At 38.5% G+C, this 13,648-nt stretch overlaps 1 protein-coding gene and 1 pseudogene across 2 annotated transcripts; one reads left to right on the top strand and one right to left on the bottom strand.

Annotated features, from left to right (window-relative positions):
* The first annotated feature begins 1,108 nt into the window (after positions 1 to 1,108).
* LOC136265593 (uncharacterized) lies at positions 1,109 to 11,145 on the top strand. Of its 2 annotated transcripts, XM_066060470.1 has the most exons (5): positions 1,109 to 1,967; positions 9,080 to 9,313; positions 9,361 to 9,426; positions 10,222 to 10,372; positions 10,678 to 11,145. In XM_066060470.1, the coding sequence occupies exons 2-5, from the start codon at positions 9,248 to 9,250 to the stop codon at positions 10,746 to 10,748; spliced, it is 354 nt and encodes a 117-aa protein (XP_065916542.1). In that variant the 5' UTR covers positions 1,109 to 1,967; positions 9,080 to 9,247; the 3' UTR covers positions 10,749 to 11,145. The 2 variants fall into 2 exon arrangements, with proteins under 2 accessions (XP_065916542.1, XP_065916541.1); XM_066060469.1 differs by lacking the exon at positions 1,109 to 1,967 and having other exon boundaries at positions 4,869 to 9,313.
* Positions 1,588 to 1,753, bottom strand: LOC136267830 (U2 spliceosomal RNA; annotated as a pseudogene).
* Positions 11,146 to 13,648: the final 2,503 nt, after the last annotated feature.

Here is a 13,648-nt window from a genome sequence, read left to right as displayed (position 1 = left end):
TGCTGGTTCCTCCTGCGTGGCAGCCCCCTCTAATACAATAACTTCTAGTGGTTCAGGCGGTGAGTCTGGCCCATCACGAGATTCCTCGGAGCTTGTCTCACTGGATTCCTCAGATTCAGTCCCATTGTAGCTCACTTCTCTCATTTGCTGAGTGGCGGTCTCATTTAGGTAGTAGAAGGTCTCTTTCCAATTTGGATATTGAGATAGGATCCTTCGCTTAGCTTTTCCCACTTGATGTGCTGTCTTCTCTGTTCCCACAGCTTTTGCCAACGCGATATCTGATGAGCAGCCAATGTTAAACATTTCCCTTATCAGTGAGTTAGTAAGATGTATCGGCCAATGGGTTGGTTGCGAAGCTGGTTGACTTGTTTTGCTGCTTTCGTTGACTACACTAGCCTCGGCTTGTTCCTCTTCGTCATCCGGTTGGGAGGCCAGGTTTGCCAGATACTTAGACAGTCGAATGGGGTGTCTGTTTCGTTCGTGCTGTGCCTGACCTCTCTGGGTAGCGAGCGACTCTTCACAGAAGGAACAGTGGAAGGCTCCTTTCCTGCTTGGCGGTGGTCGCTCTTCTACCATTCGGTGTTTATCACTGGCGTGTCTGCCAAGTTCCTTTCTCGATTCGAATGTTATCTCACAGTCACAACACTTGTACAAATACTCAATGTCAGTCTCGTGTTTTAGAGTTATGTGCCTCGTGATGCTTGAATACACGTTGTAGGAACAATCGCAGATTGGACAGTAGAACGTAGTTTGTTTTGGCAGTTCAAATACGACTCTCCATTTGTTCCTGGAGATCTCCTCCATTCGTCCACATTGGTTTCCTTCGCCATCAGTGCCACTTGGTCGGTCACAGTCTTTCTTGCGGCTAATTAATTTCCGTTTCTTCTTGTTCCTGTCACTCATCAATCCGGCAGAGTTCCGCCCGCCTGGGGCGCACCGATTTCGATCCAATTACACTGACAAGAACAGTTATTTAATAGTTATACCATGGCCAAGAGGGATTTGCCTGATATATATGCCCAAGCCCGAGGGCCGCAGGCCCAAGGGCGCGGGCATATATATCAGGCAAATGCCGAGTGGCCATGGTATAAGTAATATATACCACTCTGGCATGCTCACCTAATAGGTGAAGGAAGACAAACCTGCATTCACCACATTATTTTTATACAGAGGTTTGCAAAAATCGATTGTGGGTTTAAATTGTGGGCACAAAAAAGAAATGATTGTGGGTTTCACTGGTTGTAGTGATACCATTTTAAACCAAATAATCACTTTGTGGATGAATAAAGTTACCTAAGGTGCTAAAATAAACACTTAGACATATAGGTTGTGAATGTTTGAGGCATCTTTTCGTACAGTTGAAATGTACTCTGTTGAAAAACAATCCACATTGCAAAAATGATTGTTTAGTGATGCTTAGTAACTGAACTATGCAATGCTGACTCACTCATTTCTTTTTACTTCACAACAATGCCCCTGACTAAATCAACATGTTTAATTCAAACCCACAATGCAAAACTTTAAGCATCTCTATATAAATAATCAAAGGGAACTGATGCTTTGTAGCTGCCTCAGCATCAAAGGCAGTTGTGGTCAGGGCTATATCATGATATTGCCCTAACCACAGGGCAATATCTAGATATTGCCCTGTGGTCAGGGAAATATGTGATATATAACCCTGTGATTTCCTTTGATCTGAGGTGTCAAAGTGGTATATTTCTACTTGATCTTAGCCGATAGGCCGAGAAGCGATAAAAAAAAACTGCCTTTCTTCACTTCTTTTATAGTGCTACCTGCAGTTTTTCATTGTGGAAGTACATTTTTCACCACATATCACGTTTGGTATACGTTTTTCTCAGGTTATTTCTGTAAACTTGTAGGTATCTACTGTCAACCACTACAAAATTATTTGCTTGTGGGTTTTAATATTACTTGAAACTGGATAGGTCTAATATCTACAATAACAGGTGAGGTGATGTATTGATTTTGTAACAGTAGGTGTTTGTGGTAATAGTGATATTCTGTGATGGTACAATAGACTACAGCGTTTTCCCTCGCCTTCCTTTGTGTGATCGCGTTGAATCAGCCCTCTGTAAAGTACTAAATGCCGCCGTTTTTGCATATATCGACTTACTGCTGAGGACGAATTTCCTGACTTTGACATTGGTTAAATATAAGTACGTAGGTAGTTTACTGCTGAGGACGAATTTCCTGACTTTGACATTGGTTAAATATAAGTACGTAGGTAGTTTACTGCTGAGGACGAATTTCCTGACTTTGACATTGGTTAAGTTAAGTACGTAGGTAGTAATAAGTATATAGTTAGGTAATAAGTAGTAGTATGGTGTAGTTTTCAGTATGTACGTGTGTTATGTCCCATATTCTTATATTAATTTATTGTTAAAAAATATATATCACCTTTTTACGGCTTTATAAGTGCTAGACATCGTCCCTTGGTGGAATGAAACGCCCTACTATGTCTCTGTGTAGTGTCAAATACCATATTTATTATGCACCTATCAATGTAATCCCCAACTACCACTAATACTACCACTAATACGGGCTGAGGTGGGGGAAGGTGGAGATTTGCATCACTGAAAATTACAATTCGCCACCTACTGGGGAAGCACTAGCAATGCATACCCCAACCAAGTCTCGACCTACAACTCCTGGGAACACTAGGGCTAGGAGGCGATTTGTGCGGTTTTGTGGCGTTAGTCTAGTGATGAGTGGATTCTAGTATTAAAGTAATAACTAGCACCCGAGACACTCCTTCCAAACTGAAAGCACACACCTTTGTTGTCTGAGTGAATTTCTTTAGTGAAGACAAATTCCCACTATGTTGGAGAAATTTAACGATCAATTCCCCCACCATCCCTGACCTTCCTCCACCCTCAGCCCGTATTAGTGGTAGTCGGGCATTACATTGATAGGTCCATTATTATTATTATCAAGTCTATCAGTTGGGCACTGGAGGGTTTGCATAGAAGGTATTTGTCACTTTACTAAGCCGGGCTTTACAGGTGCTAGACATAGACAGTCTTTGCGTAACAAGGTGAAATGCCTCCATATGTGCTAGATGCCGCCTGTAGAGCGGTAACACCTCGTTACATAATTGCCTCCGCGGGGTAGAAAATGTACACATGCTATTGGAGTACAAGTTTACTTCGCGTCAGGTTAGTCTGGCAGCACCCACCCCTTCGCATAGAGTAAGGGTCTGGTGACCATAGTAGAGTAACTCACCTAAAATTGGACAGGCTCCAAAATCGGATGCAATTACTCAAGCTACAACAAGAATTTTTGAACGACTTATATGTCTTTAGATAGTTAAAGGCTGTGGGACTTTGGGCACCAAATATCAGCTTTCTCAGCTTCTTTGTCTGGTGGCAGCAACCCTGCAAAGTCATTTCTGATTAATATGTATAATCGGAAAAAACAGTCAATTCACAGACACTTACTGTTTACAAATCAGACTTACATCCAATCAACAGTTTTATATGTTCGCTGTGTAGATCAACTCATCCTACTTTCTAAATATTCCCAGTTTATTTAATCAAATCCTTTTAATTACGAATTACAAATCAAATAAAATGAGATGTCACTGGAGTAAGGCCCCTATTTGGTGATTATTAGTTTCTCATCCAGCCTTTCTAATTATTATGATGCGGGCGGGAGGGTATTACCATTTGCCATTATTTTATAATATTAACACACTGATGTACAGACCTTGTCCAAATTGTCTTTCTTTCTTACTACAAACATTTCCTTCACTACTTTTCGTGATCGCCAACTGTTTTTCGACAGTCAGTTGAAAGCCTGCTTTGATGAAGTCGATAGAGCACGATTGCAACTGGCACTGCAGCAATTTGCTAAGGAAAACAACAGTTCTCCTGGTGATATATAGCACATTGTAGCGTTCATCAACAAAAATTATAACAGTTTGGTATCACGTGTTCTTCTGAGCATGCGCAGAGTAAATAATGGCTTACCATGCGGTAGCTTAAGAAGAATGCGGGCGGTGGATGAGAAACTAATAATCACCAAATAGGGGCCTAATAATCATTCTATGAATTTAAGTATACGGAAGTAAATGGTGTTTATAAAAGTATCAGCGTTGAAACCGGGCCACTACTGCTGACCCAGATGACCCACTGACCTGGATTGCTATCCGGGTCATACCTGGATTTGACCCGGATTAATTAAAGCCAAGGCATGCGATAAGAGCTATGTTTCGGCTAGTCTCGAGTGAGCGAGACTATGTTTTGAGCGTTCGATTCATGTTGAGTAAACAGGGGCGGATCCAGACTTTTAAAAAGGGGGTTCCATTTTGGAATTACAACTTCAGCCTAGCTGTAGGTTGAAGACCAAAAAAAAAAAAGTCATCACCTACTGACAATAGCTACCCCTCACCATAATACCCTCAATTTCGTGCTACATACTGCATTTACTAATAAATGGGCGTGGCTGAGTGTATGTTTGTAATGCGATAAGTGGGCGTGGCTCACGAAAGAGCTACGCGATAGTGTTTATAAGTTTGACGACGTGGAAACGAACAATTTTGTTTCTTACGTGATCCAATCTGGGTCAGACCCAGATGACCCGGAGAAAATGTGACCCAGTTGACCCTGATGACCTGACCCAGTTTCAATGCTGAAGAGTATACGGTGCACATTTCCTGTAAACGTATCTCAAACAACATATACTTAATCAAGTTTCTGTATACTTAAATTTATGGTGCGATTATTACTCCAGTGACGTCTCATTTTATTTGATTTGTAATTTGTGATTAAAAGGATTTGATTAAATAAACTAGAGATATTTAGAAAGTAAATGAGTTGCTCTACAATCTTAAGATAGAAAACTGTTGATTGAATGCAAGTCTGATTTGTAAACGGTAAGTGTCCGTGAATTGATACTCTCTGAGCGAAACTCCAAGATATACATGCTGTAAAGACTTACATTGACAAGTATGAAGTTTTGTGCTCTCTGCCGAGTCACTACAGCCTGAACAGGTAATTTATTTCGTCATGCACAATTTGAAACCACATTTGAATTCCTGTGGCTCAAGTACTGTATAGAGGAACTCACCTACTATCAGACGGGCTCCAAAATCGGACGCAATTACTAGAGCTACAACAGGAGTTTTTGAACAACTCATATGTCATTTGATAGTTCAAGGCTGTGGGACTTTGGGCACCAAATATCAGCTTTCTCACCTTCTTTGTCTGGTGGCAGCAGCCCTGCAAAGTCATTTCCAATTACGTATAATCGGAAAAAAACAGTCAGCTGCTTTCCAAATACTCTGAATTCGGTCACCATGGTTATTGCCAGAGTTTGGGGTAACGCGTTACAAATGTAACGCATTACGTAATAATATTACTTTTACAGTACTGAGTAATATAACGCATTACATGACAAAGTAGCGAGTAATATGTAACGGATATTACATCCGGAAATTGTAACGAATGTAACACGTTACTTCCTTTTAAGGCGCATTGTATCCAGGCACGTGATAGATTGCATTTTGGGTCCAGACAAGACTGGAGATTATAGGCATGGACAAAGAATGATAGTGTATGGGAGTGCCCTTGAAGCCAAGATACAACAACAAAGTATGTATTTGTGGCTGAACTACACCAGAGAAACACGTGTCTCGTGTCTCGTTGCTCGTGTCACTTGTAGTTGTAGGCTGGTAGCTTGTATTTAGAAGGTTGGACTTACTTTATAGTTTGTAATGAACATATGTAATATTACTAGTTACAGCCCTCAGAGTAGTAAGTAATATGTAACTCTACTTTTCTCATTAAGTAATATGTAACTGTAGTGTGCTACATCGCATAAAAGTAATGAGTAATATGTAACCAGTTACATTTTTAGTGTAATGGCCCCAACTCTGGTTATTGCATTATTCATGGTGCAAACTACATGTTTTATGTCACAAATATCTAGATACTGCGATTTGATTGGCTCTACCACTATAGTGGTAGTAGCACAAGTACCATATACTACGGTCACCAGACCCTTACTCGCCTAAAAGTGAAGGGGTGGGCAAGCCTCAGGTTTGTTGAGACTGTCTTTCTAAATGAAACCACGTTGTCAGCAAAGAAGAGAGTAGTGTAATAGATATTTAAGTAGTATAGGTTAGTTTGATCAGTGCTGGGTGAGTTACGGCTGATAATTGGCAAAAAATGTGTGAGTACAAGGATTTTGACACTTTGTTGACACTTTGAAAAGTACGGTAGAAAAGTCCCACATCGCTTTTATCAACAATTTGACATACAATGGATTAATGCAGATTCTTTCTTACTGATGTGTTGTTTAGTGACAATGGCTTTCTCGAGTTGAGCCCAAAACAGCCATTTTATATCCTTTAACCTGGGTAAAACCAACCCGATACCCAAGTGACACTTTCCCAACTTCTGTTCTATGTCCTGAGTAAGTTTCAGCTGACTGAATCACCAGAAGCGGAGTTGTAACCTCTTGAAGGAGCCCTACCATTGAATTTGCCCCACTGCAGAAGTTGTGGTTACGCATTTTAACATAATTTTGTGACTTAAAAGTTATCGCTCTATGTTCACCTTTTTGTATGGCTTTACAGGTGCTATACTGTAACAGTATTATTGTGTATTGGCGTGAAATATCACATCTTTGAAGTGCTAAATGCGTACTCTTTTGTCTACACAATCTTGTCTGGACTTTGTTGATCCTTTTGAAAACCTTCTTAAGTATCTCTTTGTACAATGGTCCGAAACGAGGGTATGCATTATTAGAGTATATGGTGATATTTGTGGTTGCATATTATAATATGTATGTGTTGAGCTGGATCCTCAAAAACATTTAATAACTCACTGATGCAATTACGCATAATCTTGAGATTTGGCACATTTGTAGTACTGCTCAACATATTTCAAAATCTTTTTGTTCAAATGTCTGACATAATATTTACAGCCAAAACATTTCCTGTGGGAAGCCATCAAATACAGTATCTATTACATTCCTTTCCCGAACTTGTAATGGAGCCAAACTTTACATATCTGTTGTTGACACCTTTGCTATCACCATTAATCATCTGGTTGGCTGAAATGTTTAGAAAAATCCACTTTTAATTTTTAGCTGTTTTTCAGGATCCAGCTCAACCTGTACACACTATAGCTATAGTTGGAAGTTATCCTCTAGTGCTTGTATCAAGATGAACTTACTCAAGCATACTTTTAAGAACATTACCAACTCTTGCATACATTTTTGCGAATCTGTCCAACTCTAATAGAGTAGTCGTGTGTACTATTAGAGATAAATATGAACATGCTTTAAATGACATGATAGGAAAATGATATGATTCTAATCATCGTGTTGAAGCTTTATCAATATTTTTTTATTGTTAAATCAACCATTATAAGTGATATTTTAGCATACATCAATGCGCATGCATAAAAAAGCATGCGTGACTAGGGTAGCCACCAAGCGTGCTGAAGTAAATTATATTGTTAAGTGCATATGATGAAGAACAAGATTGTTATGGTTGTACCCGTATGTCATGGATGGATTTCAAAGGAAGACTACAGAACTGGTAAGTTTTATAGATTTTTTACCCACTATAGGCATTGATTGAGTGCAAGTCTTAGCGCAACATGGTAAATTACCCTTCTAAGCAGAAACGCCTTTGTCTTGTCTGAATGAAAATTCCTGGAGCGGAAGAGTTTGTCATGAAGTATAGGTAAAAAAAAGCTGCTGGTCTGGGCACAAGACCAGCTAGTCAACAATAGGCTGTTCTTAAAACAAAAGTAAAGTTGCAGTTGGAACTGATATACTTGTTATGCTGCCTAGTAGTATCTGGTTGAGCCTACTTTATTCCATGGGCTGGACTCATGGCGTTTGAAAAAGATAATTATCGAGCATTATCTGTCTCTAATGGAGACATCATTATGTAGCTACTGTAACACTGTCAATACTGCTTTTCTTTATGAATAAAATGGTAAAATTTATTTGAACACGTATGCCCTCATGTATACCAGTAGTGATATAGGCTGTTGTTGTAGAGTTATAACTCCTTGGCATTGCTCCAGTACTGGATTTTCAGGCTCCAGTACTGGATTTTCAGGCTCCAGTACTGGATTTTCAGGCTCCAGTACTAGATTTTCTGGCTTCAGTAATGCAGGTAGCTATTGATATTTATGTAGTTTCTGCCACACACCCAATTGCAGTGTGCTGTAGGTGGCTAACTGCAATTGTGTTCATTATTGTTTGGGCCGACAATTGTAAATTCCTTGTTTCCCGTCCTAGTCAGACAAAAAAATACCATGCGGGCAGGCGACTATTATTTATTATATTGTTAAAATCTATTATTTAATATCAAAGAGAGCCCATTAACTCCTAATTGCTATTTCTCTCAGATTCAGGAGAGCTATAGATTCAATCAAGTGATTTTACTGGGATTCAACAAGATTCAATCCTCTAGAAGAGTTAGATTCAAAGTGTTGCAGACCCCTTGTGTTTCCTGCACAGCCAGAAAGCCATTTGTCATGCTCGTGGTGACACATGCTTGGCATGCTATATATATAGTACTAACCTGACACTGTACCATCAACTTCAACAGTTGAATTTTCCGAATGTTTCACACACTTTAATATACATACATACATACGTATTGAGAATGGGACTTGTGTTCATAAATGTATCTCAAGTTTCCGCACCAATGGCTATAGAAATCCACTGCTAGTGTTCGGATGCCATGCACTAACGGTAACCCGTGATAACTTATAACAGCTGAAACTCACATGGGAGTTCACCTATCCAACAGACACTAGTCTTCATCCCAATGACGTAACCGAACAACTCCCTGCCACTAGTAATATTTAGGTCACGTGACTATCAAATGCAATAATAGATATGCATGCTGCTCTAAAATTACCATGCAGGGGAAACAAGGAATCTACAATTGGTGGCCTTATTGCTGCAGTTGTTGGAAGTAAAATTAGTAGCTATCACCACCTCACACTGCTAAAGCTGATTCACCTAGCTTGCACACACTTGTAAATATTCTGTTTGATTAGTGCACATGTGACCTTCATGATTTGTATAGGAGTTTTTAACTTGATAATGACACTTCCATCATTACAAGAGCCAGATCAATATTGCCTGGTTTATTGTTACTGGCTAGTCCATGAGTCCAGTGTAACTACAGTATGTGGAGTTCCGAGTATGCAGAGTTCCTTAGTTGGTGGTGATAAACTCAAATTATTAAAAAAAGATGCCAGAGAAAATTGAACAGTGCCAGCCAACAGACATCGCTGATACAGTTAAGAAATTATGGGAAGTGAGTGCAGCAAAATGTTTTAACAAACATTCATAGTGTAATTTCAGGATTTTGATAAACTTTATGCAATTATAAAGTCTAAAAAACCATTTGCAGATGATGCCGAGAACAAAGTAAGTCACAACTCTTAATTGATTCCTTGTGCCCATTCAACCTAATAATATATTCTGTTGGTGAGGGCAAGCACTTATTATCAACTAACATTTCATTATTTTGGTGAGCTTTCAACATAGTTTTGTCCATCTAAATGGCTTTGGGTGGCACAGCCCCCCATAAGCTAAAGGTATTCAAATACTAAAAATTTGATGTAGAGTAGTTTTATAAACAATTATCTAAACCATAGCAATAATTTCTAAATAGTCTGCATAGAGCTGTAGGGTTCAGTAACAGTCATGACTATTATAGCTAATTCTGTTACACAAGGGCCTAATATAGAATGGCCAGGTAAAAAGGACCATGTACATTTCATTTTCAAAATATTCTAGTAAGCTATACAAGTGTGCATGCCTTTAGTATGGTGCTGCAGATGTAAGTTTCATACTCATTAATAGCTGTGGAGGATTAGGATTTATGTGGTGACTGTTCTATTAGAGTAATTTGACTAACTGCTCTATTAGAGTATCTCAATCTTGTGCAATTTTTTGGGTGGGAGACATGCTCCTTGTGACCCCTTGGATCCACCACCGTGATAACGGTAATAGAATGTATCTTTGATTGGAATAACTGCATGTGTGCTATATGGATTCCTGACTGCTCTATCTTTAAAGTAAAAACATTTCTATTTTGTAAAAATCTTAATTCAATAATTATATATATCAATGCAGTAGAACAGACAGGTGATGGAAAATAAGGAATCATTTATGTTAGCCTAATTGGCTGTATATTCTTTAAAAAAAAATTTCAAACAGGCCAAGAAGTGGATTACAGATTGTGTTTCCTTGCAAGCTAAGTGTGACGGATACCAGCCAGACAATGTGACACCTTATCTACACATTATGTCACTGCACATGGGAGAAGTAATAAGGAAACATGGTGCTTTATATAGATTCAGCTGTCAAGGTATATGCAATAACTACAAGTTGTATTTAGATGTTAACATGGACTTGCTATATATGTATATGACACAAGGGGAAAATATGTACACATAAAAACCATGATCTGGCTTCTTTGGGTTTACCACAAATATACTCACAGTGCCATGTGGTCAAACAGGTAAATGTGTTTTGTAGGGGGGATTCTAGTGAAGTTGTAATTCTCATAGCTCATTGTTTTAATTAACTAAGAAAGATTCAAGTGAATGCATACATGTTAATAGTAACTTTTATGTCATTTTCTTACATTGATATAATTATATGCATGTACAGAGAAGAAAAATGATGCTAAAAAAACCTTTCTAAGAGTAGCAACAAGTGGGATGCTGCTAAAGATATCCTGAAGTATGAGTATCAAATAAATGTATTGAAACACTTTGAAAGAGAGAAACGAAACTACATATTTGTGGAGTGGTAGGAATATATGTACCGGTATTCAAATTCAATTAACACAGGCTACTGGACAATTACAATTCAAGAAATACATATACAATTCAACCTATATATAGTTGATGCAGATGATGAGCTTAACACAAGATGATGATAACTTATTTACATTAGTAAATTAACGAAACATGTTTTACAGATCTAGATTTGTAAGAAGATATGTAATCCACCCACTTGCAATTTAAGTTGATAGATGTGCTGAAACAAAATACACACATGTACGATTAATAATAGTTTAATTTTTTGTACTATATATGCTACTGTGCAATTTTATAATATTTCTATACAATTTTAGTGGTGCACTACAGTGGAGCCTCTATTGGACAGTTTGGGACCAATTAATTTTGATGAACTTTTATTGTTATAAGGAGGTTATCCTTTTTCAGAGGGACCTCAGAAACCATCCTTTATAGAGAGTACAGTATCCTTTACAAAGAAATTTAGGTAGACATGTACGCCCCTGTATTTACACTAGTAAAGTACTCCAATAGAGCAGTCAAACACTTATAATGGCCAGTTATTCTAATAGTATTCACAGACTTGCAAATCGAAAAAATTAACTAATTTGTCAGCAGTATAACAGTATGATATTTAGTATAATTATTTTCCCCATGATATAGGTACTGTAATTTTCGTTATTGCCCAGGCCCAATGTATATAACAATGCTGATCTTTTAGAGTAAATTTCATATGATGTCATCCAACGAAAATCATAGTATTACAGCATCAATAATTGAGTTACTATTACAAACTAGTTGTACAATTAAACCCGATAAATTGCTGACAATATATATCTAAACAAAAACAGCCAAGCTGTAAAAAAAGAGTGCGGCCCCCCAAAAAGGCCAGGATGAAAAAAAGATGTGAAATCCAAGGTGGCGGCCAAGAAATGGCTGTGATGGTGGGTTAATGACAAAAATTTTAATTATGACAATTCATAATCAGGTGAATTTGTGTTGCCTCCTCCACTAGTATTTGGTGCCAAATTCACCTGAATTGTAGTAATTAAAATTTTTGCCATATAACCTACCATCACAACCATTTCTTGGCCGCCACCTTGGATTTCACATCTTTTTTTATCCTTGCCTTTTTGGGGGGCCGCACTCTTTTTACAGCTTGACTGTTTTGGTTTAGATATCACTTTTTGTATTGCAAGCCACAAAGCTGGCCATAAACTGGCTTTGGTGCTTCCTTTTAACTTTTCTTTCTTTCTGCAGGAATTATGGGACAAAGGAAGAAATTTTGTGTACAGCTTTTTGTCTGATTAAAAATATTTGTATATTTAACAATGAATGATAATCACATACATTAGGTAATAAGGTGACTTCTTATACATAACTGAACTGTAGCTGAAACCCTCATTGTTTGTAGCTAAACTCTTTTCAGAGTGACTTGTTTCTAGCTGCACTCTCTACATGGTGATTTCACTGATTTGTTTCCAACACATATTTCTACAGGGTGATTTGCATGTAGCAGATCCCTATAGGGTAACTTGTATCTAGCTGATATCTATAGGGTAACTTGTTTGTAGCTGATTTCCCTACATACAGGGTGATCTGTTTGTAGCTGAATTCTCTACAGGGTGATTTGTTTGCAGCTGAACTCTCTACATGATAGTTTCTTTGTAGCTGAACTCTCTGCAAGGTAACTTCTTCTAGCTGATCTCCAGACAGGGTGACTTGTTTGTAGCTGAACTGTCTCTCTACATGATGATTTCTTGGTAGCTAAACTCTCTACAAGGTAAGTTCTTCTAGCTGATCTTTCTACAGAGCAATTTGTTTGTAGCTGAATTCTCTACAGGGTGATTAGTTTGCAGCTAAACTCTCTACATGATAGTTTCTTTGTAGCTGAACTCTCTACAAGGTAACTTCTTCTAGCTGATCTCTCTACAGGGTGACTTGTTTGTAGCTGAACTATTTGCAGGGTGATTTGTTTGTAGCTGAACTCTCTACAAGGTGATCCTTCCAGCTGATCTCTCTACAGGATGACTTCATTCTAGCTGAACTCTCTACAGGGTGATCTGTTCGTAGCTGAACTTTCTACAGGGTGATCTGAACTCCCTACACAATAGTTTCTTTGTAGCTGAACTCTCTACAAGGTATCTTCTTCTAGCTGATCTCTCTACAGGGTGACTTGGTTTCTAGCTGATCTCTGGATGACTTGTTTCTAGCTGATCTCTCTACAGGGTGACTTAGTTCTAGCTGAACTCTCTATAGGGTTATCTGTTTGTAATTGAACTCTCTACAGGGTGATTTGTTTGTAGCTGAATTCTCTACAAGATGATTTGTTCCTAGTTGATCTCTCTCTACAGGGTGACTTGTTTCTAGCTGATCTCTCTACAGGGTGACTTGTTTCTAGCTGATCTCTCTACAGGGTGACTTGTTTCTAGCTGAACTCTCTACAGGTGATTTATTTGCAGCTGAACTCTCTACATGGTGGTTTCTTTGTAGCTGAACTCTCTACAAGGTGACTTCTTCAAGCTGATCTCTCTACAGAGTGATTTGTTTGCAGCTGAACTCTCTACAGGGTGGTTTTTTTATAGCTGAACTCTCTACATACAAAGCAACTTCTAGCTAGTCTCTCTACAGGATGACTTGTTTCTAGTTGATCTCTCTGCAGGGTGACTTGTTTCTGGCTGAACTCTACAGGGTGATCCGTTCATAGCTGAACTCTCTACAGGGTGATTTGTTTGCAGCTGAACTATCTACATGGTTCTTTGTAGCTGAACTCTACAAGGTAACACGATCTCTCTACAGGATGACTTTTTCTAACTGATCTCTCTACAGGGTGAATTGTT

The sequence above is a fragment of the Dysidea avara genome, chromosome 9 (genome assembly GCF_963678975.1).
Source record: "Dysidea avara chromosome 9, odDysAvar1.4, whole genome shotgun sequence".
NCBI lineage: Eukaryota > Metazoa > Porifera > Demospongiae > Dictyoceratida > Dysideidae > Dysidea > Dysidea avara.
Note: the sequence above shows the minus strand (reverse complement) of the source record. Positions and strands in the feature narration are given on the sequence as shown.

Bases quoted from the DNA above. Each gene is read 5' to 3' on its own strand.
- LOC136265593 (XM_066060470.1), top strand. From the start codon at position 9,248: ATGCCAGAGAAAATTGAACAGTGCCAGCCAACAGACATCGCTGATACA. The intron at 9,427-10,221 runs GTAAGTCACAAC...AATTTCAAACAG, and splicing joins CAGATGATGCCGAGAACAAA to GCCAAGAAGTGGATTACAGA. The intron at 10,373-10,677 runs GTATATGCAATA...ATGCATGTACAG, and splicing joins ATATAGATTCAGCTGTCAAG to AGAAGAAAAATGATGCTAAA.